The 23,885-nt window shown below is 39.3% G+C and overlaps 1 protein-coding gene across 6 annotated transcripts in view; it reads right to left on the bottom strand.

Moving 5' to 3' along the window:
- BOD1L1 (biorientation of chromosomes in cell division 1 like 1) overlaps positions 1–23,885 on the bottom strand; it is a 56,829-nt gene that overhangs the window by 7,065 nt on the left and 25,879 nt on the right. For 2 of the 6 annotated variants that reach the window (XM_073342484.1, XM_073342485.1), the window contains exons 13-24: positions 17,061–17,104; positions 15,665–15,752; positions 13,734–13,804; positions 13,436–13,517; positions 10,386–10,459; positions 8,869–8,953; positions 7,721–7,794; positions 5,428–5,500; positions 5,311–5,345; positions 3,064–3,112; positions 466–500; positions 277–361 (exon numbers count right to left, since the gene is read on the bottom strand). In XM_073342484.1, the coding sequence (XP_073198585.1) occupies positions 277–361; positions 466–500; positions 3,064–3,112; positions 5,311–5,345; positions 5,428–5,500; positions 7,721–7,794; positions 8,869–8,953; positions 10,386–10,459; positions 13,436–13,517; positions 13,734–13,804; positions 15,665–15,752; positions 17,061–17,104 (795 nt within the window). Of the gene's footprint in view, positions 1–276; positions 391–465; positions 501–3,063; positions 3,113–5,308; positions 5,346–5,427; positions 5,501–7,720; positions 7,795–8,868; positions 8,954–10,385; positions 10,460–13,435; positions 13,518–13,733; positions 13,805–15,664; positions 15,753–17,060; positions 17,105–23,885 lie in introns of those variants that run through there. The other 4 variants (XR_012158711.1, XR_012158713.1, XM_073342486.1 and 1 more) reach the window with 4 other exon arrangements.

The following is a 23,885-nucleotide window of genomic DNA, read 5'->3' as shown; positions in this document are numbered from 1 at the left end:
CTTAATCTCTCAAAACACACATTCTCAATAGTTTACTTTTGCAGTTCACAGCCAGAATTCATACAAAATTCATCGGGGTTTATAGAAGCATCTGGGATGTACCAATTCTGACAGGAGATTACATCAATTTACATAATATTTACACTAGCTGTAACCCAATGATTTTTTCCCCAATGAAAGGAAAACATAATAAAGTTGATCTTGTTACAATTTTATGTACACCTAAGCACAATAAACTCTTCAGTCTGTTAAGAGCAGCACAATTTCATGTCTTACCAGTTTCCTCTGATGGAATCACAGAACATCTGGGCTTTCTTCCTCTTCGACGCACAATCATCTCTGCTTTCCCTGCCTCACCCTCCTGAGGTAATGAAATGAAAGCAAACAGGACTAATGAAATGTGAGAAAGCGGGCCATTTTTCAGTATACTGCTTAGAGGCTTTCAGTAAAAATGCTTGAACTTACATTTGCTGTTTCTTTCTTATTAGACGTGTCTTTAGCTAAAAAGAAGAAACACTGTAAGAACTCTACCTAAATGTAAAACTGAACTTCAAATCCCTTTACTAATCAATCTTTTTTAAAAAAAGTTTCCAAACTCAGTTTGTTGGCTTTGTATAAACATCACCAAAGTAGTCAGAAACACATTTAAAAGTGCTCTTTCCAGCAGGGATGCCAACCAACTGCAAACAAAAGACAGGTTTTTTTGTTTTTGAAAAGAGATGATCTATTCATTAAAAATATTCAGGACTTTAAAATTAAGACTTTTAGGTCACATGACACTGTATTTACTGCAATTATTGATTTAAAATCAGTAGTAAATGCCATTCCACTTTAATGAAAAAGCAAAGTTATTTAAATATTTCAATTGCAATCTAACAGAGGAGGATGGCAGCAACAGAAAAGGACAGAGTTTTAGGGTATGACTGCAACTCTTGCATTAATCAAAAGGGACTATTCATGTAAAGGTAGACTGGATCCTTCATTTAATACTTCTGAAGGACTGTGGTGCATGTTTCAAAAATGCATATACAATCTCCATCATGCAAACTGTCCTAAGAAGCAGCTCCCAGGCCTGAAAGGGAAACTATATATCTGCTGTCACTGTAGTGGGTGCTTACAACCTCTAACTTTGGCCTGCCCAGCTCTGTGTTGGAACAAAGTCTACTCTATTCCTGGCTGATAATTTTGCCAGTTGGCATCATCTGAATAATGGTGCAGATAGAAATCCCTCATAACAGAAAGAAGAAGGAGGCTCATAACAAAAGAAAATTCTTGTCTTTCTTTCCCCCTCTACAGAACTACTAGCTCTCTTTGCTGTCTGCAAGGCATGAGAAAATCCCACTCCCAAGCCTCGACTCTGCCAATTTGGTTGGACAAAGCTTGATCATCCTATTAGTCCATCTGCTTATTTGTCATAGCATATGTAGAAAGGACATCTAACTATCCAAATTATCAGATCGTATGAGCAGAAACATATAATAAAACACACATTTAAGTGTGTTGGAGTTAAGTTAATAAAATTAATGAAAAAGCTCGAATTGTGAATGAAAACTATTAACATTCACATACATACTTATATTAAATATAATTATGCAGGTAAAAATGTATGAGATTAGTCTTCCATTAAGAAAAGTATTTCATGCAAAATAAAACTTCTAATGAACAAATGAATAATAAAATGTGAACAGAGTTCATTCATTTTGCTATGTTAAACTATGAATACATTAACATTTCATAAAATCTCTTACAAAAACACAGATGTGTTAAAAAGTACCCCACAAGACATATAACCTCTCTTTAAAATATAGAATGGTAGAATCATAGGACTGGAAGGGACCTCGAGAGGTCATCTAGTCCATATAGTATGGATACTATAGCTTTGCTATAAAGCTTCAATAAAAGTATATAAACAAGTTCTACCCTGAACCTGTGTAATAATCCCCAAAAAATCTTGATCCAGTAACAACCACTATAGTAATTTGTGCAAAACAGTTTCAGTTATAAATCCAGTATCATGTGCTCATAAATTTCTGAAAAATTCTTGAGACATTTTCCATGCTTAAAGTTTTGCCCAAAGAAGATTATTTTTGGGAGGGTTAAGGGAAATTTGAATCAACTGTGTTTCTCTTTCTTTTGTTGTACAGAAAAGCCCCCAAACCCTATTTCCTATTCTGAACACTAAGTTTCTCCCCACAATGAACCCCCATGAGATAGCTATTTTTAAGCCAGACTTTGATGTTTCAAACATAGCATGGAACTAGCCTCACTGAAGTGTAATGCCTTGGTTAGGTTTGGAAAAAAAACAAACCCGTTTTTATTTAATAGTTATACATGTTTGAAAATACTACTTGGGCCATGGGAAGTAAAACAAAAATCACTTCATAAAAACTCTTCTTGGCTCTGAAGCCTACAAAAAACTAGATAGTGGTCAGGCTGAGACAACAGCCTATCATACTGACCAATACCATCCCAATGTTGCTTTGTATACCTCCCTTGGTCTATCTGTACCCATCTTTTGATCCCATTTCCATAGAAAGTGAAGTTAGTTGAGCAAAGATAGGGTAAGTACATATTTTTCTATTTATATTTTAACCTCCTTACCTTAATATTTGCAATTTTGGTATCTGATTCACGGAAAGAGATGGAAGCAAAAATGGAAACTAGCAGTTGAGAGTCAGTTTTACTATAGTAGCCACTGCTTCTGTGAAGTTCTGCCCTGTGCCCCCCAACACAGTGTATGTACATATAGCATAACAACATCTTCTGTTGTGTATTATTTCTTACTTAACGCCAGGAGCAGCACTGTTGAAATAAGTCCTACCAGGATCAAAAGAGAATAACCTAGTTGCTATCTTTCTGTTCTATCTAAAACTCGTATTAGGGATGGACATCATGTTTCTACCAATTCATTTACTTAGTTTCTACAGAGAGGAGAGATGGTTGAATGCAGAGGCAAAGCTCAGGAAGGACACTTTAGAACTTTTTGGAAGGTAAGCTTTTATAGGTCCCCCCCTTCTCTTTCCTGCTGATCTGTTAAGGTAGATGGATGATTTATTTGCTTACCTGTTTGAGAAAACTTTCCTCTAGTAGCAAGAGTTGGAGACAATTGAACCTAAAATTAAAAAAGCCCCAAACATTTCTTAAAATAGAACTAGATAAACCTAGCAATGGATTAGCAAGCACTAAGATTTACTTCCATTGATATAAAAACATGTTTCCAAAACCGGAAACAACAGAAAAGTCTGACTGACATTCAGAATATTTTATATCTAATTTCTTGTAGTGACACTGGTCTGCATTTATTCTATGCATGACTGGACAACAGAGTTTGGAACAATTTTTTGTGAGCTTAGTTCATGGACAAATCAATTTACGTCAATTATTGAAACATGTATTTCACACCTTGGAATGCTACTGCTTACTGAAAACAACCGAGATTACACACATTTCTGAAAACTAACTTTGCACAGTCAAGGCAATTTAATATATAATGATATGTAGGAAAGGAAGGTGTAGTACAGTAATTTTATGTAAATCTACACTACTAAAGAAACTCACAAAATCACTACAGCCACAAATTAGTGTTCATTCTGGATAGAGGAAAAACTGCATAACTACAATCTGCTATGCTAAGAATACAAAAACAGTTGCTTTCACCACTGGATTTAAGAGTCTGCAATAAGGAGTCTAAAGTTCCCTTTGAAGTGTGCATTTATCCCCAGTAGCATTAATGGATCAGAAGCAATCTCCCCTTTCTTATCTCCAACCACTAAGGCTTCACGTTATAGGGACACACTTTCTGGTGGAGGGTAGACCCAGCTCCTTCTGGACCCAATTTATGTTGATTGATAAATCTGCCAATGTGAGTCACTACACAAAGATGCAGGACATTCCCTTATAAAGGGGCTGTTAGAAATCGTCAGCTAATAACAAATGTTGAGTGGGATTAGAGCTAGATGAAGAACAGTAATTCTGTTTCATGGAGGATTTCCAAATTTGTTTTCATTCTGATTCGGAACGAAAACAAAACAATGAAAGATGCTCAGCAAAACAAATCCAAAAAGGGCTTTATTGAAAAATTGCTTTGATACAATTCCGCCAGGCAGGCTGAAGGGCATTTGGGAGCCCAGAAACCTTGGCTGAGCAGGCAGCCTCAAAGCTCAGGAGCTGGGGTTCTTAGCCTCTTCAGCAGCCTGCTTGTCGGACTGCTAAGAAGCCAGGAAGATTGGGATTTGGGTTTCACATGGCTCCCGGGCCAACTGGCTCCTCAGGCTGCCTGACTCCTGTGGACCATTTCAGATTTGGTGACTTGGCATTTACCTTTGGGAAATTCCGAGTCAGAAAATTTCCAATCAGCTACACTTGGAGTAAAAGTTCTGATTCAACATCACACCACACTATAATTTGACTGGACTGTACTGAGCAAAAATGCTTTCAACAGAACAGGTATCTTCTTTAGCAGCTGTTGTACGGGTTAGAATATTCATAAAATTGACAGCAAAGACTCTTCGAAGTTAGAGGGTTACCTAGGGAGCTATTAATTTACTATTTACATATATCTGTCTTCTGACTAGGCCTATTAGCTTAAATACAAACTGGCTTTAGTTACTGTAACATCAGGTTTTAAAGTAGTGCAGGTATTCATTCAATATTAAGAATGACCATACTATCATGGTTTCAAGAGAAATCTGAGACCTTTTCTAGTACAAAGTATCTTTCCAATGACATACAGAACGGCCTTAAATACAAACAAATGTTGAAACTCCCGACAAAATACAGGGATCATACAACCAGTTTTTTTACTGGATCATCTCTCCTACATATTAGGCACTTAATACTTATATACGTTGAGCTCACTGCTGGAACTAATAGGGTGGGAAAGGGGGCAAAACTGTCTAAGTCTTTTCCCCCTTTCCTTATACTTAGACCAAAATAACCCCACCTTAGGTAATAACAGCATACAAATGTCTGCAATCAGTATTTGAGTTGGTGTGTAAAATTATCTGTAAAAAGTTTGATATTTTCATTGCTGCTACAATTTTTGAAAGAGAATTTACATCTACAATGCTGGATTCAAAAAAAGCACTGCTAAACTGCTGGACACTACTACTGCGGTCAATTGGTTAGAATACCTTTTTGCTCACAGAAATCAACTACTATATTGGATTATATTTTCAGGACCATACCCTCAACCAATAATTTCTAGTTTATATATTTATTGATTTGTTTTTTACATGGTAAGTTACATAAAAAAATTAGTTTTAAAATGACCAAAATGTGTAAATCCAAATAAAATATTCAGACACTCACATTCCCAGTGTTCGTGTCAGCTTCTGAATCCACTCCTGACGGAGAAAAAAAAAAAGTAGATTCAAAAAAATCATTAACGTTTTCACATTTTCCATGAAGATATCGCATAGTACTTACTACTCTGTACTGCTTCAACAGGGTATTTACGAGGCCTTCCTCTTTTCCGCTTAACTATTACAGGTTGATTTTCCTAAAAAAAAAAAAAAGGGGGGGGGGGAGCAGGCTTTAGTTACTGTAACATCAGGTTTTAAAGTAGTGCAGGTATTCATTCAATATTAAGAATGACCATACTATCATGGTTTCAAGAGAAATCTGAGACCTTTTCTAGTACAAAGTATCTTTCCAATGACATACAGAACGGCCTTCAAATCATAATAGCCAAAAAAGTCTGCAAACAGCTGAGCCATTCAGATGATCAAAATAAGATTTTTTTTCCTATTATTTAAAGACATATGTCTTGAGTAAGAATCGCTGCCGATGTAACTTACACTTCAGCACTAGTTGGGGGTCTACATATTTCAAAGCTTTGGTAAAGAATGCAATCTTTTACCTCTAGGTCATTGGCTTGAATCTAGCCCAGGTTGTAAGTAACAAAAATCATCATCTGATTGCTGTATTGTAGCCTCTGTGAAATAAGTTAGTGCAGGTCAGTCTAATTTTTACTGGACAGATGGCCAGATCCCAAAAACCACCACAACTGGCACCTCGCTGCTAGTTCCAGGAGAGAGACCAAAGACTGAGGACCAGATCCAAAGCTCATTGAAGCCGAAGATGGTCTTTCCTCTGATTTCAGTGGACTTTGGATCAAGCTGTGAATGAGCAAGGAAACCTACTTCCCTCTCAGCTCTAGGGTATGCATGGTACCCTTGCAGCTGAGGGTTTGAATGGAGCCTGTGCAGATGTACCCGTAGCTACCTCACTAAAAGGAAAAGAAAGAGGATGCTGCAGTGCAAGCTTCACAAGCCCACTTGACATTTCTGGGTCCGTATTTGCTCATGCAGCCCACACTTATGCCCGCGCTGCAGTTTCCTCACTTTTCCTTTTAGCAAGTTAGCTAGAGTACAGACAGCACAGATGTGTCTACACAAGCTGCAGTTCACATCTCCAGCTGCAATGCAGATGTACTCTTAGGCTACATCTATACTACGAGCTAGAGGTGTGCTACTCAGCTTGTGTATGCATACGTGCACTAGTCTGATAAGAGCTAGTGCAAATATAAATAGCTGTCTTGCTACTACTGTGGCCACACTATTTATACTCACTTTCGCTTTTCCCAGGCTAGCACAAATGTGTGCACACGAGTTCGGAATCCCACCTCTAACTCATAGCGTAGACACAGGTATAGAGATGCTTCTTCCGATTTTGGTTTTGATACAATAGGAGTGTTGTAGGGTAAATTTGCACTGTCACTACCTGTGCTGTGTCTAGGTAGTGATTGCAGTCTCCAGGACAGTCAGTCAATCAATGCACCTTTCACATACAGTAAATTAACTTACATTTCTCAGCCACATACTTTGCAGACAAGTACTATTTTTCACACCCCTCGGTTTGTAAAGCCAGGCTGCTGTCTTAACAAACATAAATTCAACTATACATCTCTCTGAAGGGGAAAAATACAAATATATTTAAACTTCTGAAAATTGCCTACAATAGCTTTTCCATATATCAATATGTCAAGATATTGTGCCCTGACACCCGGCTAGAAATAGAGTCTTTATACCATTGGAAAGGGACAGTTCTTGGCTTTTAACAGTAAATAGCAACAATTACTGTGATTTATAGTTCTGAAGAGTCATGAGATATCAGATCTCAAACCTGTCACTGGTCCAGAATTTACCTTTGTGTATATTTCAGGCCACTGTAGTTTGGAGGCAGAAATCCAGCCTTTGTGAGGCTGGGGTCTGGGAAGTAAAGAAAAATGTTCTGCCAGATTATGTTTAAAAAAACCAAAAAAACAAAAAAAACACCCGTGGCTGTTTTGCCTTTTGGGAGTAATCTTGGTAGAGATGGATTAATTTGGAGGAATGCAAATGAAGTGGTCAAGGTTGCATGCTAAATGCAATTTGTTACACATACAGCACCAGCACATACCATGTCTCTCTTTAGATTACTCTCTTCAAAAAAAACCCCAAAAAACCTTACAAGTCATATGACTTCTCTCCTGCATTTTTTACTCTAGGTGATGACAGCACTACTTATGGCTTATATTCTGGACTGGACATTATGGTGTGGCTATTTAGTCAGTCACTCTACGATGCTCCAGGTGATCAAATCATTGTTTTCTTCTATGGCTGTGGTGAAGTCAATATTATTTTTATTGATGCAGTCAGAAAGTAAAAGACAAAATGTAATTTTGTTTTAATGCTAAACTTTCAAATGGCAATGAATTAAGATGGATAAGACTACTTGCCTCTACAGAACTTAAATTAGACTCCAGACTCTGCTTTGCTTTTTCACAAGTATCCTGCTTGCTGGTTAACTCATCTGCACAAAATACAAAGTCAAAGACACAACTTCACTGCGTATCTTTGCTTTAGAAACAAAAAGTACTGGCCACAGTCTCTGTACTGTCTCAAAACTACTTTATATGCCTGAGGGTACTATAAATTAAACGTCAGTAAAAATATTATTAATACATCAGATAGTATTTGTCTTACAATTTTTGCTGTATTATGTTGTTTAGGCTGCTTCATTAGACAAGTGGGAGTTACTGTACAGGATTTTGGATTTTAAAGTAATGGAATTACAATGTTTGAGAGGGTGACCCATATTATTATAACAAGAACCCCAAAGTCAACTCATTTATTGATACTACTATTAATTTTTTCCCCACACCCACCAACCAGAAAGTAGGGAGGTGAGCTGAATAGGTGGTTAATTGCAAAACAAACTCAGATTTGTCAGCAGGTTTGTTGGTATTGAGAATTGAAGCCATTAAACAGATCAATCCCTTGTTAGTGTATAGACACTATGCAAAGGAAGGTAGATGAGGAAGTCACAGCCAACATTAATTCATAGGACACTATATCATTTTTTTTTAGTACAGTGTATAAATTAATTAATAGGGCTAAATCACCCACAATCAATGCAATTTATACACTTTACTCCTACAGGCAGCTGTATTGGAAAGGGGAGTTCCTCTCTGGGAGAGCAGGTTGTGGTTCTGTCAAGGAAAGGCAGCTTTAATTTATGGCCAGATTTACACAGAGCCTCACTAGTGAAGTGCCCTGACCCTCCCATCTCTCTGGCAAACTGCCCATTTTCTGACTCCAGGTCATGCAATGGAGCAGAAGCAGTGGCTGGCTTACATTCCTGTGCACCTTCTTTGGACAGGTCTTCCAGGGGCCCCAAATCAACTCTTTGGGAGTTTCAGAAGCCAACCATGTGTTTTTCAATGGCTGCTACACTTAACATTTTTATGGACAACTCTATTAATGGAGAAGATAAGCAAATATTTAATTATGAAATAAAGATTCTCATTCTCAGAGACATATTCTAATTAAAAAAATTAACCGTGTACAGTTTCAGTAAATTGCCCTGAATTTATATTTACATTACCTTTTTCTTCCACAGCACTTGAAAGAGGTATGTGTTTCCTAATGATTTCTTTGGATACCTCAGCTGTATCTCCAGAGGTCACGTCCTTAATTATTTTGAAAAAATAATAATAAAAAGAGGTATTTTATTACAACTATAAGGTCACTGCCAGCTACTCTTAAAAAATATGAATGTAAAATACTATTTTTATTCTTCATGGCTATTTAATTCCCTATTAAAACTTTAGTACTAAAGTCAATGGGGGAGAGAATAAACAAAATCTCATGGGCTCATTCCTCTATAGAGCATTTTATCCCTCCAATTTTGTCTTAATATTTGCAGATTAATGAAAGGTCAATAGAAGACATACTACTGTGGGACCTCTGCTGTACACGCTATCTTTTTTTTTTTCTTACCAAACACAGAGCATCAGTTGAATGCTGGTACCAAGTAGTGGGGCAATCTGGTCACACAGAATATACTCAGACACACTCAGATAATGGCTATTTTTCTATCAGATGCACGGGAAAGAAAAAATAACCTGGTATTTTCCCTACTGATTATACAAATTTCACAGTAACCAGGTGGTGTTCAGCTGTGTGTGTGACATTTCTTGATGATGAAAAATAGCTAGTGGTTTCCCCTTCAGGGTCCTTCATAGCCATACATGCAAGGGAGACAGGAGCCTATTCCCATTAAACCTCAAAAGCAGGGGACTGGGGCAACCAATGGAAAATGGGATGTTGGAAGGAGAGTTTAGAAGGGGTGTTTTCTTCAGGGGGATAAGCTGAGATAGCCTGGACTGTGGGTGGGCCTGTAGAAGAGGCTGGCACAGCCTAGGAGTGTTGTATAGGAAGAAGATTTTAGGGGGCAGTGAACCTGAAATAGGCTTCACCAAGCTGTCCCTCTCCAGTCACCCCACAATTATGTCCCAATCCTCTTTCAGCCTTTAAATCCTGCTCATTTTCAGCTCCTGCCCAATCTCTGTCCCTACTCCCCATTCTAACCCACCTTTTTGTTCCTCCCTTTCAGTATTCCTCCATTTTGCCCCTTCTCCCTCATTTCCTCATGTCTCAGCCTCCTCCTCTTCTTCCCCTTCCCCCAATTCCAGAGACCCAAGTTGGTAGGGCACCAACAAGAGGAGCAGAGAGAGGGGAAGCAAAATCTTTGGTAGCAGCAGCTGCCTGCAATGGTTGAGAGGGAACTGAGGTTGTGACCAGCCAGATGTACAAGATTCTGCTGCAGGCAGATTATATTGAAATGAAGGAAGGTGCGAAGAGCTGCCAAATGTGTGAATGTCACATCTGATGCGTGACACTTAGCAGCCTCAAAATTTTGGAAGAGTTCAAAATTGAGGCTTGAACAGTTTGAATCTTTACATAGTAAAATTTAACCATTAAAATATTATTGTAAGCATTTACAATTACTGTAATTATGAAAACCACTCCCCTCCAAAAATCAAACACATATTTACAGCATCAGACACCAAATTCTCTCAATATCTTTTTGACTAAAACAGTGAAAATGGATAAAAATACCTTGTTATCTTTTATTTTGGAGCACTGACTCTGTTTGTTTCCTTTTCTCAAATCTTGAGTAACTGGATAATCATCTGCAAAACAGTTTAAATGTTTAACTGAAATGCTCCTGTCTATGCTTATGAGAGCCTGATCCTCTTCTTCTTTACACCCGTTTTGCATCAGTGTAATTCCACTGATGTCAGCCAAGTTGTCCCTGATTTACAAAAATGTAAATCGGGGGGGGGGGGGGGGGAGGGAAGGGGGGAAATAAAAAAAATCAAGCCCTTCTCTTTGAAGGAGCAAATACATGAAACAATGAAGAGACTTTCAGTTCCATATTACTTCAGTTTTTTTTAAAAAGTATAAAAAACAACCTCAATTTCATAGATGTGGCACACTAAATTAAACATGGACCTCAACTGCACTCCAACCAGATTAAACAGCAAAACTATTTTACATGCCATATGTTTGCATTCAAATATATTTATAATGAATCATGTTGACAAATTCATTTATTCTCTGGAGCAATAGAAGAAAAGCAGTCATCATAGAATCACAGAATATCAGGGTTGGAAGGGACTTCAGGAGGTCATCTAGCCCAACCCCCTGCTCATAGCAGGACCAATCCCCAACTAAATCATCCCAGCCAGGGCTTTGTCAAGCCTGACCTTAAAAACCTCAAAGGAAGGAGATTCCACCACCTCCCTACGTAATGCATTCCAGTGCTTCACCACCCTCGTAGTGAAAAAGTTTTTTCCTAATATCCAACCTAAACCTCCCCCACTGCAACTTGAGACCATTACTCCTTGTTCTGTCATCTGCTACCACTGAGAACAGTCTAGATCCATCCTCTTTGGAACCCTTTCGGGTAGTTGAAAGCAGCTATCAAATCCCCCCTCATTCTTCTCTTCTGCAGACTAAACAATCCCAGTTCCCTCAGCCTCTCCTCATAAGTCATGTGTTCCAGACCCCTAAATCATTTTTGTTGCCCTTCGCTGGACTCTCTCCAATTTATCCACATCCTTCTTGTAGTGTGGGGCCCATAACTGCACACAGTACTCCAGATGAGGCCTCACCAATGTCGAATAGAGGGGAACGATCACGTCCCCCAATCTGCTGGCAATGCCCCTACTTATACATCCCAAAATGCCATTGGCCTTCTTGGCAACAAGGGCATACTGTCGATTCATATCCAGCTTCTCATCCACTGTCACCCCTAGGTCTTTTTCTGCAGAACTGCTGCCTAGCCATTCGGTTCCAGTCTGTAGCAGTGCATGGGATTCTTCTGTCCTAAGTGCAGGACTCTACACTTGTCTTTGTTGAACCTCATCAGATTTATTTTGGCCCGATCCTCTAATTTGTCTAGGTCCCTCTGTATCCTATCTACCTCTCCTCCCAGTTTAGTGTCATCAAGAGAGGAAGTGAAAATTTCCATTAGTCCAATATCATTCACATATTTTTACTCTTCTAATGTCATTAATATGTAGCGTATATAAAATAATTATGGTTAAGAGGAGCAATATCTTCTTTTTGTAAAACTCTTCAGTGGTAATTGAGGCAGGGCTTAATCAATATTACCCAGGGCAGATCACAATTCTTAGATGGATATTCCCATATAGATTCTGACAGTAGATGCTCTGACTGAACAGGTGAAACATTTGGGGGGATATTATTAGAGTGGAGTGCCTATTCCCTCTTTGTCTCCCCCCAACTTTACCTCCCAGATCAAGCCCCTATGCCCTGTCCATCGGGGCTTGAACTGGGAAAAAAAAAAATAGGGATATTCTCTCAAGCTTTACCAACAAGCTAAGCTCCACCTACTTCAGATGCCAAAATGAGACACCACTCGCAGTAGATTTTGTGATGTTCAAAATATGATTGTGTTTATTCTGCTGGGATCCTGAGGCTTGCAGGAGTTGGTTCCCTCTCAGTACGATGCACCTATATCTATGGGTACTGCTGGACTCGGCTCTCCCTTGATGGAAATGGGGATTCCTTGCTGGATTCTATGGGAGTGGCTGCCATTTGATGAGGATGCACTCTGGCTCTGTTCCTCCACTCTGGCCTTTCAGCTCCACTGATCAATTTGGGGACAAAGAGGCAGTGGTACTCCCCTATGCGCCATCCACTCGTAACACCAAAAAGAAATGCCACTCAACAGATTATGCAGGTCTTCCTAATACATCCCTCTACTTTCTCAACTGCTTTTAACATCAGTGAAATACGTAACGATGTTGACATTTAACATCTGAGTTAACGGTCCATGGAGATGAACAGGAGCGATGCCCACTTGTCAGAGTAATTGTTTTTGACTCTCTGCAAACTCAAGCAGACAGTACTGCATGGGTCACGTGCATGTTTTCAAGGTTATTTTCTCAACCATAAGGGCTATATTTGACTTTTTTGTTTAAATGAAAAATGGAGATATTGGAGAACAAGAAGGCACTCTCAATAAATAAAAATAAATAAATAAATAAATAAAAATATACATTATTCTCCTGTTTATCTGAAACCCTATTATCCAAACAGCTGTTGAGAAAGATGAGCCCCCAGCTCCAGGGGATGCTACATGCTGATGAATGGCTTCTGCAGCAGCACAGGGAGCCCCCTGTAGCCCTGCTGTCATGGGAGTGTGGGGGACCATAACGCAGCTGCAGAGGGCTCCCTGCGCTGCCTCAGGACCAGTGACACCCAATTCCTGCAGAGGCAATGTGAAGGGAAGGCTCCAGTCCTGGCTGGACAAAACAAAGTCCTGGCTGGAGGTCTCTGCTCCTGCAGGGATCAGGTGTCTCTAATCTGCCTGTGCTACTCCCTAATGAGAGAGTTCATCAATGATCAGTGCCAGGTACTCCCACAAATTTCTTGGAACCAAATCAACCTTTGAAGGTAGAGACTAGGACTGGAAATCAGACCTGAGCCTTATGCATGGCTGTGCAGAGCACTGTCATTAAGTTACCAAACTGGCCCATGAGCCACAGGTTATAGACACAAATTTGAACACACAAGTATAAAAAGCCCTCAAGATTTATGAAGATAAATATGAGTGTGTCTACAGTTGTTTTAGCTACCTGATTCACCCTCTCGAGTAGGCGATTGGTTTTTTTCCATTCCTGGCATGCTGCTTACTTTTTCCTGATCAGGTATTTCTATCTGTAATTAAAAAGTGGGAGTATGTCAGATTTGCCACATGAGAGAACAGAAGAGGCAATCCTGTTCCCAGGCACTGGTAGTTCAAAAGTATCTGTATATGTACCAACTTCATGTTCCATTTAGAATGCTGGGTCAGGAAACCCAAGGTCTTGAAGTAAAATGATTATGTATGTTTTGCTTCAGTCTGTAAAAGGTGAATATAATAAGCATGCTTACCTCTTGATCTTTTACTTCAATCTGGATTTTTGCTGCTGCTGTCATGTCTATGGTATTTGAAGTTTCCTGTGCTGAAACACAAAGGTATAAATATATAAATGATCAAGTTATTAGTATACACTGCATATATTGGATATAAAATGCTCAGAGAAAAGTGTAGCGATGAAGAGCATTTATGCACTGTATGTTGCATCTTGCCTGGAGCTGGACTGAGTAGAACAGAATTAAGTATTTAAATCTTCATTCTGAAGTTACACTGTGATTGATTTTCCTCAGTCCAATTCCCAGTGGACGCAGTACATCTGTTGGCAGTCCCAGGGGACAGGTCTAGTGATTGGGCACTGAGACTGAACTACCCTGCTAACGATAATCCCTCCAAATCAGGGTTCTAAGGCACTGTAGCTGCGTTTACTATACCTGTTCTGTGAATATACAGAGGACTTCACTCTGTGGGGATATCAGAGAGGTGCCTTTTATGATCACTAACATTCACACACAAGAAGGAAAATAAAGGGTACATTTAGACTTATTTTTGTCTCCCTATTCTAGCAGTAAGGAAAATCTAGAGGAAAGGTAAGGTTTTTTTTTCTGGTGTTCAGTATTTCACCTATATGTTCTTCCCTTATATTATGTAAAAAAGCAAGAGTATGTAAAGAATAATTCTTATGCCAAAAAAGTATGTTTGACCTTAGTTTGACCACAAAATTAACAGTTGTACAATACTCTTGTGTGAGAGATTTTTTTCATTACAGACTGCCATTGTACTGTAGAAGTTACACTGGATAACTCAATAACAGCTTTGCCTTCAATAGGGCTTTGAAGGGATGTGAAGTCGAGTTTGATTTCTCTGACCAAAGTTTAAATGGTCACTAGTACCACCTATGGCATCGTGGGAGGGAGCTAAACAAAAAAGGGGGCATTAACATTGAGATATCTGGGTGTGCAGGGAATTCTAATCACCTGTGGGCCAATTATAAGAAAACGGTTCAACGCAATATATGGGAATGAAAAGAGATTTGTAAAATCTTCTTCGCTTACAGCAGTACACTGCTGTTGTGCTGTTCCTGCTTTATTTTGGGGGATTTGCATGCATAAAAGTTCTGTGAATGCAAAGAGTTACCCAACTTCAGTATACAACTATGGTAACTGCATGATGAAACTTCCTGAAAATTTAGGCCTAACTTTTTTGGATTCAAAATGTCCAATAGTAAAAACAACTGAAATACCAAATTATCTGATCAGATAATTCAGTAATATCTCTGAAGAGAAAAATGAGGGTAGGACAGTGATTTTTGAGCCACTCTCATGCAACTGAGAGCTGAAAGTTATAAAGAAATAAACAGTGTATATTAGTCTGAACTATTGGTCCCAAACAGCATCATACAATTACCCTTTGCTGGTATATCCCAAAGTCAAAAATTAAAAATTAAGTCATGGTTTAAGTAATTCCATGGTGAAACAATCAGCAAGAGAAATATATTTCACAAACACATTTAGCATGGAACTTCCCTTTTTGTTTAGCTGCATGTGTATACAATAGAGCTGTGTGGAGAATGGAAATTCCATTTTGAGCAAGATTTTGAAAATTTGTTTTTGTTCTAATTAAGAACAAAACCTGAAAACACTGAAATCCTCCATGAAAGAAAATTCCAGGAAAAAATTGTTTTTGGTCAATTGAAACTTTTATTTCAACTTTGACTGAAATAATATAGAATACAAAATAAAAAAAATATTAAGCAAAAAGTCATTTTGAAAGGAAAAATGTTTGTCCCAGAAAGGCTGAAACACTCCCTCCCGCTCATTTTTACTTTGAAAGGAAATTTTGGCAAAATTGACACTTTTCAATTTTCACGGAACTACTGAAAATGGTTCTGTCAGTGTTTTTTTAACCAGCTCTGGTGTACAGTATACGTAAGAATATACTTACTTACCTGTTTCTTTATCTGTGGTTACTGGAGATTTAGATTTCCTTTCTCTGTAGCTACACTCTTCAACTCTTTGTGGGTCAGAGTTTTCCACCTAAGCGTAAATCACAATTGCAAAGTTAATACACTTATTTTATTCATTGAAGTTATGAAGGCTGAAAGAAGAGAAAGTTTTCCCCAATTGCTACTCTCAAAATAGAATATGCCGTAGAAGGAAAGAACTGAATGAACACAAACAAGTTTGTTCTCAGAGCTCTAATACCTACACTAACATAGAACAGCAACATGATGGAAGACCAGTCTAGCTCTGTAATAACTATTAGTATTTCCAGAATTTCTACTTACCATATTTTTAATGAGAGCTTTCCTTCAAGCTTCAATTAAAACATATTTTTATAGGTTTTGAAAAGGATGTAATAGAATGGACTACATACTAATCGGCATTAATGGGAGAGCACACAGCTACAGGTGCAGATACTAAATTTATAAATAGCAGTTTTAGGATGACCAGAAATGCAGTAAATCACCATAATAATACAGGACTGGGAAATAATTCTTACAGAAAGAACCATTCTCTAGTAATAGCTCAGACAGGTAAATGCTTAGTGATTCTAACATTTTTAAGTACATTATAGATTATTAATTTTTATACTTTAATAAATTACTTTGTCATCTGGATTAGCAGCTGTGTGTTATAAAGTACATGCCTTTAATACCCTATGACATTTTACATCTGCAATGTTTTCAACTACACCCTATTATATTTATCAATTTACAAATCCTTGTATGATCACAACACATAGTATTATCAGAAAGCCTGGCCTTCTTAAAGTTTCAATTATCACCCCCATTTTTCCTCTCTGTTCCTCCTGCTGAGGAGATTTAATGAAGCTTCTCATTTCAATCTGTCAACACTGGTCCTGAAATGGCCACAGACTGTTGCAAAGTAATGTAACAAAACCTCTTTCCTGAAAAGTTCAGTGTGCTTGCATCTGCAATGCTCTCAACACCTATCAGGTTGAGAGCACAGGTTCAGAGATAAGAACCAAGCTCTGGATGGTGAAGGTAAGAAAGGAAGAGCTGAGGTACTCTAAGCACAATTATGTGGCAAATTGAAAAATAGCAATTATGCATCAATTTGCATAGCTGCATAACTTAATTATACACAGACCTTGTATATACTAGAAATAACATTTCCCTTTACATTGCGATATGCAATTTTGTCGTCCCAGGATATTAGAAAGACAAGATGCGTGAGGTTGAACTTCTGTTGAAACTGGTCCAATAAAAGGTATTATTGAAACTGGTCCAATAAAAGGCACCCCGTCTCTCTTATTTCCCTTCAGAGACTGCTCAATGTAAATCCAAAATGTAAAACAAAGCAAACGTTACAAGATCTTACATCTATAGGGTCCTTCTTCAAAGCAGCATTCTTCAGGGGCAAATCTGTTAAAATAAAACAGAATACCGATTTTATGGAAATCAAAAAGTCCAGCAGAAGCTTCGTGTCGCCTCATGATGTATCCAAAAAGGTTCCAGAATATGTGAAGTTCATGTACTATCTAATGCAATGGTTTTTTTTTTAAAAAATGAAAAATATAATTTTGATTTCTAAAGGGTAAGGTAGTTTAAAATCATTAGTGTTTTATGGCTACATATAATTTAGATATTAATGGATGAAATCCTGGCCCTTTTGAAATCAATGGGTGCAATGCTATTTACTTCAATGGGATCAGGATTTCACGCCATATATTTAAAATCACAAAGCTGGATGCTGGATCATGGGATAGTACATAACACATGCTGCAACATCAGGCTCAGTAGGGGAACCTAAGCTTACATGATTCCAGTAACAAGATCCAAGTGTGTCACTTCTGTAATATACTAAAGAGAGAAAAGCATAGTTTAGAAATCAGAGCACAAGACTAGAAGCCAGAAAGGCTGGTGTGCTAATTCTGGATCAGATAAAGCTCACTCTGTGCTCTTGTACAAGTCACTGACCCTCTGCTTCCTGACAGGGAACTATAGGAGTGGCTGGGGTCTAGAGCATTTTTTAAGATCTGGCCATTTTGTACAGATGTGTAAATGAGAGCTGAAATCTTTTTGAAAGCTGTTACCATCTGTAGGTGCTGAGCACTTTTGAAAATCTGGTCCCTGAAGCACCGACTTCATATTTTCATATTAAAAGTTTAAAACAACTAAGAGCATTCCACGCAATTTAAGTTTCCTATCCTACATTTAGGATACAAGAGCCAGTATCCAGCATAATTTAAATGATCTGTGGTGGCAACACTGTTAATCTGTTTAAAAGTATTCCACATAGTCAAACTTTATACGGTTACACCCTTAGATTGCAAAATGGTATTTTTCAATTTTTAAAAGCACTGTCAATTGAAGAGTTAGATCCTAGCCACTCAAACAGCAATGATATGTTTACATTCCTTGGAATCTTGGACTACTAAACTACTGTGTCTGCTGTTCATACTCAACAGTGACAGAATACACATTTGTCTTTTAAACAACTTCCTTTTACGTATGTTGAACTATACCAAACACAGCAAAGAGATTATTTAAAAAAAACTCTACCCAGAACAACAAAGCATTAAAATCTTGCATATGTGTCATATCTAACATGATTTACACAACAAAGGGATTCTTTTGTGAAACATTTTACATTATGAAAGACTACTTTAGCCAGTTCAGTCCACACATTTTAAACTAAGTACTGTGTGTCTGGATGACTGAGTAACTAAGTGTTTTGAAGTGCATGTTAAAAAGTACAGCAATCTCAAAGGACAAATTAGCGTGGTAGCCTGAGACCAGTAAAAACAAACAAACAAAAACCCAAAAAGAAAAGGAGTACTTGGGGCACCTTAGAGACTAACCAATTTATTTGAGCATAAGCTTTCGTGAGCTACAGCTCACTTCATCGGATGCATACTGTGGAAACTGCAGAAGACATTATATACACAGAGCCCATGAAACAATACCTCCTCCCACCCCACTCTCCTGCTGGTAATAGCTTATCTAAAGTGACCACACTCTTTACAATGTGTATGATAATCAAGGTGGGCCATTTCCAGCATAAATCCAAGTTTAACCAGAACGCCTGGGGGGGGGGGGGGAGGGGGTGTAGGAAAAAACAAGGGGAAATAGGCTACCTTGCATAATGACTTAGCCACTCCCAGTCTCTATTTAAGCCTAAATTAATAGTATCCAATTTGCAAATGAATTCCAATTCAGCAGTTTCTCGCTGGAGTCTGGATTTGAAGTTTTTTTGTTTTAAGATAGCGACCTTCATGTCTGTAATTGCGTGACCAGAGAGATTGAAGTGTTCTCCGACTGGTTTATGAATGTTATAATTCTTGACATCTGATTTGTGTCCATTTATTCTAACAAAAACCCGAAAAACACCGAAAGAAAAATTGGTCCTCTGAAGATAATACCCTGCAGCCAATATTCACGGTTTAAAAACCTTTGTGTAAATGCATATTTGAGCAATGCCTATTTCCTTATATGCATTTATGAAGCAAAAGTTTTTACATCCTTAAAGCTGTCTGGGTAAATTTGATCCCCTGAAGACTAAATCTATAATTCCATTTATACCTAATCTCATGTCAGTAGGAATTTGCAGATCTTGTAATTTAGAACCTTACAGGTCTACACAGAATTTAAGCACTGCATGAGTGGCAATCACCCAGTGTACACAATTCATTTGCAAATTCGATACTATTAATTTAGGCTTAAATAGAGACTGGGAGTGGCTAAGTCATTATGCAAGGTAGCCTATTTCCCCTTGTTTTTTCCTACCCCCCCCCCCCCCCCCCCCAGATGTTCTGGTTTAACTTGGATTTAAACTTGGAGAGTGGTCAGTTTGGATGAGCTATTACCAGCAGGAGAGTGAGTTTGTGGGTGTATGGGGGTGGGGGGGTGTGTGTGAGAGAACCTGGATTTGTGCAGGAAATGGCCCAACTTGATTATCATGCACATTGTGTAAAGAGTTGTCACTTTGGATGGGCTATCACGAGCAGGAGAGTGAATTTGTGTGGGGGGGTGGAGGGTGAGAAAACCTGGATTTGTGCTGGAAATGGCCCAACCTGATGATCACTTTAGACAAGCTATTACCAGCAGGAGAGTGGGGTGGGAGGAGGTATTGTTTCATATTCTCTGTGTGTATATAAAGTCTGCTGCAGTTTCCACGGTATGCATCCGATGAAGTGAGCTGTAGCTCACGAAAGCTCATGCTCAAATAAATTGGTTAGTCTCTAAGGTGCCACAAGTACTCCTTTTCTTTTTGCGAATACAGACTAACACGGCTGTTACTCTGAAACCAGTGTACACTGTGACCTTGCCATCTAAGTAGTAGACATGATGGTCTCTATGAAGCACTGGTCAAAACCTTCAATACCACGATTGCACATTTTTTTATATTAACCAGCACCACATAATCAGACTTTCATACACACTTGTGAAGTGTTCCATTTCTCCTTTGATCATTTTATTTTCAAAATAAACAATTTTTAAGAATTTAGGATCAGCAGATAAAAAACTCTTCCTGGACAAATCAAATGTCACGTGAGGCCTGATGATGATTTTTCAAAATAAGTACTGGTAATTAAAAAAAAAAAGTATGTTGCATACAAGGAAGGGACCTGGATTTCTAATTTCCTTCTAACTCTTGTAATGAGTTCCAAGGAGGCAGACTTCTGTCCTATGAGGAGTCTCACTGACTTTGATGGGGATCCACATAGGTGTAGTGGGTATGCCCCTGCAGAGATCCTGGTAGGATTGGGATCCTTAGGCCTGAATCATGTTAATAATTATGGCTACTTTTATTCTGTTTTTGAGGAAGGGCTTTATTTTTTTTTTTGGTAAGTGGTGGAAGAACACAAATAGAAGCAGAAAAAAATTCTGCTATAGAAGTAGGTTAGCTGAGGGCTTAAAGGCTCTGCCATGTTACTCAACACCATGGAAACAGATAGATTATTAAAGTCTATATCTACCTACTTACCTATATTTAGAATCGACTTAAACCCCCATATTCTATTTTAGGTAAACGTACCTCTCTGCTCCCCTTGTCAAGTTATCCTTCCCTACCTCACATAGAAGTATAGAATCATAGGGTTAGAAAGGACTGCAAAGGTTATCTAGTCTAACCTCTCCTAACTCACCTGAGTTCTAATCCTACCTAAGGGTCCAGCTGGCTTCAAAATCAACATGGGAGGGGGTAACTGTATACCTAGCCATAACACTTCACTGACTCTAGGCCTTCAACTCTAAACTATTAGGGGAAGGGACTGTGTCTTTAATTTCCTTGGACAGTGCCATGCACAGTGTTATCCCTGTTATCTTTTGTAATTCAACTTAGTCTTGTTATCTAGTTGTTGCAATAATTGAAGATGATCTCCGTTTCTAAGTCATGTGGCAAATGTCCTTACAAAACTACCTGGAGCACAAACCCCAACAAAAAGACAGGAAAAATATAAAAACATTCTAGGTAGTACTGTTCTTTTTCAGCCTTATAGGCATAACAAAACAACTGCAATAAATATTTGAAAATAATGCTTGGAGAAGGAATTAAGTGAGTGCAGAAACATTTGCAGTGGAAGAGATTTCTAACAAGTCACATAGTCCTAAAAATAACTCAGCCTTTAACTTGAGAAAATACAGTTTTCCCATCATTCAACTTATGAATGCTCTTCAAACTATGGCAAATGGATATGAACTTGGTATCTTCTGGCTAGTAGGGAAGACACATGAAATCTTCCTCTGAAGCCAGTACTAACAAGACACTGTGACTCAGCCAAAATAGAAATGCAATTACTAGTACCATCTCTGCAAAGGACTTGTTAAAACACTAAAAACAAGGACATTCTAAGTTTAGTCCTACATCCCTTTGGGAAGGTCGCTGTATTTTACCTGAATACTGACAACATTTTGAGAACATTAACAGTTTGTAACCTGCATGCAATTAGAAATCTTCCGTAGAGGCCAACATGGGAAATAAGGGGGTGGAAATGAGAGAGAGAAAAACCACCTCTGAGATGGTTGTCTCAAGCAATTAATAGAAGCATTAATAGAAGTCTGAAGATTTATGAAGCAAATTTCTAGTGTATTACTAATGTACTTTGATGCTCTGATTTAACCTTTTAGAAAGGCTATTTCCATTCAGTACAAATGAATAGGATAAGCCACTTTTGTCATGTTACAATAGCATGTTTCCAACCCCCAACCCAATGTATTTATTCTATTCCACTGAAAAGTGTGGCTCAGAGCTGGCCACCAAACGATATGGCAATACAGTCACCCCAGGCTCAGTTTCCCCCCTTCACTCTTCAGTTAATTCACACCCAGAAGTTTCCATTAACTTCTCCTCTTGGGGCCTGCTTTATTGAACCATTCTAGTTACATAATAAAAGCAAGTTTTCTTGACCCTTCCAGGTTCAAACCGCTTTCATGCTCTCTCCACAGGTACCATTGCAGAGAGTGGACCAGATGATATGTCTGGGGGGAGAAAGCAGAAGGAGACTCCGCTGGGTGGAAGGCATGAGATGCACTGTCCTGAGATTGGGGGTTCCACGACCACCACTCCCAAGAGAAGGAGGCGGGTGGTGGTGGTCGGGGACTCTCTCCTCTGGGGGACTGAGTCATCTATCTGCTGCCCTGACCGGGAAAACCGAGAAGTCTGCTGCTTGCCAGGGGCTAAGATTCACGATGTGACGGAGAGACTGCCGAGACTCATCAAGCCCTCGGATCACTACCCCATCCTGCTTCTCCACGTGGGCACCAATGATACTGCCAAGAATGACCTTGAGTGGATCACTGCGGACTACGTGGCTCTGGGAAGAAGGATAAAGGAGTTTGAGGCGCAAGTGGTGTTCTCGTCCATCCTCCCTGTGGAAGGAAAAGGCCTGGGTAGGGACCGTCAAATCGTGGAAGTCAACGAATGGCTATGCAGGTGGTGTCGGAGAGAAGGCTTTGGATTCTTTGACCATGGGATGGTGTTCCATGAAGGAGGAGTGCTGGGCAGAGACGGGCTCCATCTTACGAAGAGAGGGAAGAGCATCTTTGCGAGCAGGCTGGCTAACCTAGTGAGGAGGGCTTTAAACTAGGTTCACCGGGGGAGGGAGACCAAAGCCCTGAGGTAAGTGGGAAAGCGGGATACCGGGAGGAAGCACAGGCAGGAACGTCTGTGAGGGGAGGGCTCCTGCCTCATATTGAGAATGAGGGGCGATCAGCAGGTTATCTCAAGTGCTTATATACGAATGCACAAAGCCTTGGAAACAAGCAGGGAGAACTGGAGGTCCTGGTGATGTCAAGGAATTATGACGTGATTGGAATAACAGAGACTTGGTGGGATAACTCACATGACTGGAGTACTGTCATGGATGGTTATGAACTGTTCAGGAAGGACAGGCAGGGCAGAAAAGGTAGGGGAGTAGCACTGTATGTAAGGGAGCAGTATGACTGCTCAGAGCTCCGGTACGAAACTGCAGAAAAACCTGAGTGTCTCTGGATTAAGTTTAGAAGTGTGAGCAACAAGAGTGATATAGTGGTGGGAGTCTGCGATAGACCACCGGACCAGGCAGATGAGGTGGATGAGGCTTTCTTCTGGCAACTCGCAGAAGCTACTAGATCGCATGCCCTGGTTCTCATGGGTGACTTTAATTTTCCTGATATCTGCTGGGAGAGCAATACAGCGGTGCATAGACAATCCAGGAAGTTTTTGGAAAGCATAGGGGACAATTTCCTGGTGCAAGTGCTAGAGGAGCCAACTGGGGGGCAGCTTTTCTTGACCTGCTGCTCACAAACCGGGAAGAATTAGTAGGGTAAGCAAAAGTGGATGGGAATCTGGGAGGCAGTGACCATGAGTTGGTTGAGTTCAGGATCCTGACACAGGGAAGAAAGGTAAGCAGCAGGATACGGACCCTGGACTTCAGAAAAGCAGACTTCGACTCCCTCAGGGAACGGATGGGTAGGATCCCCTGGGGGACTAACATGAAGGGGAAAGGAGTCCAGGAGAGCTGGCTGTATTTCAAGGAATCCCTGTTGAGGTTACAGGGACAAACCATCCCGATGAGTCGAAAGAATAGTAAATATGGCAGGCGACCAGCTTGGCTTAATGGTGAAATCCTAGCGGATCTTAAACATAAAAAAGAAGCTTACAAGAACGGGAAGGTTGGATATATGACCAGGGAAGAGTATAAAAATATTGCTCGGGCATGTA

This window comes from Lepidochelys kempii, chromosome 4 (assembly GCF_965140265.1).
Source record: "Lepidochelys kempii isolate rLepKem1 chromosome 4, rLepKem1.hap2, whole genome shotgun sequence".
NCBI lineage: Eukaryota > Metazoa > Chordata > Testudines > Cheloniidae > Lepidochelys > Lepidochelys kempii.
This window is presented reverse-complemented; position numbering and strand designations above follow the sequence as displayed.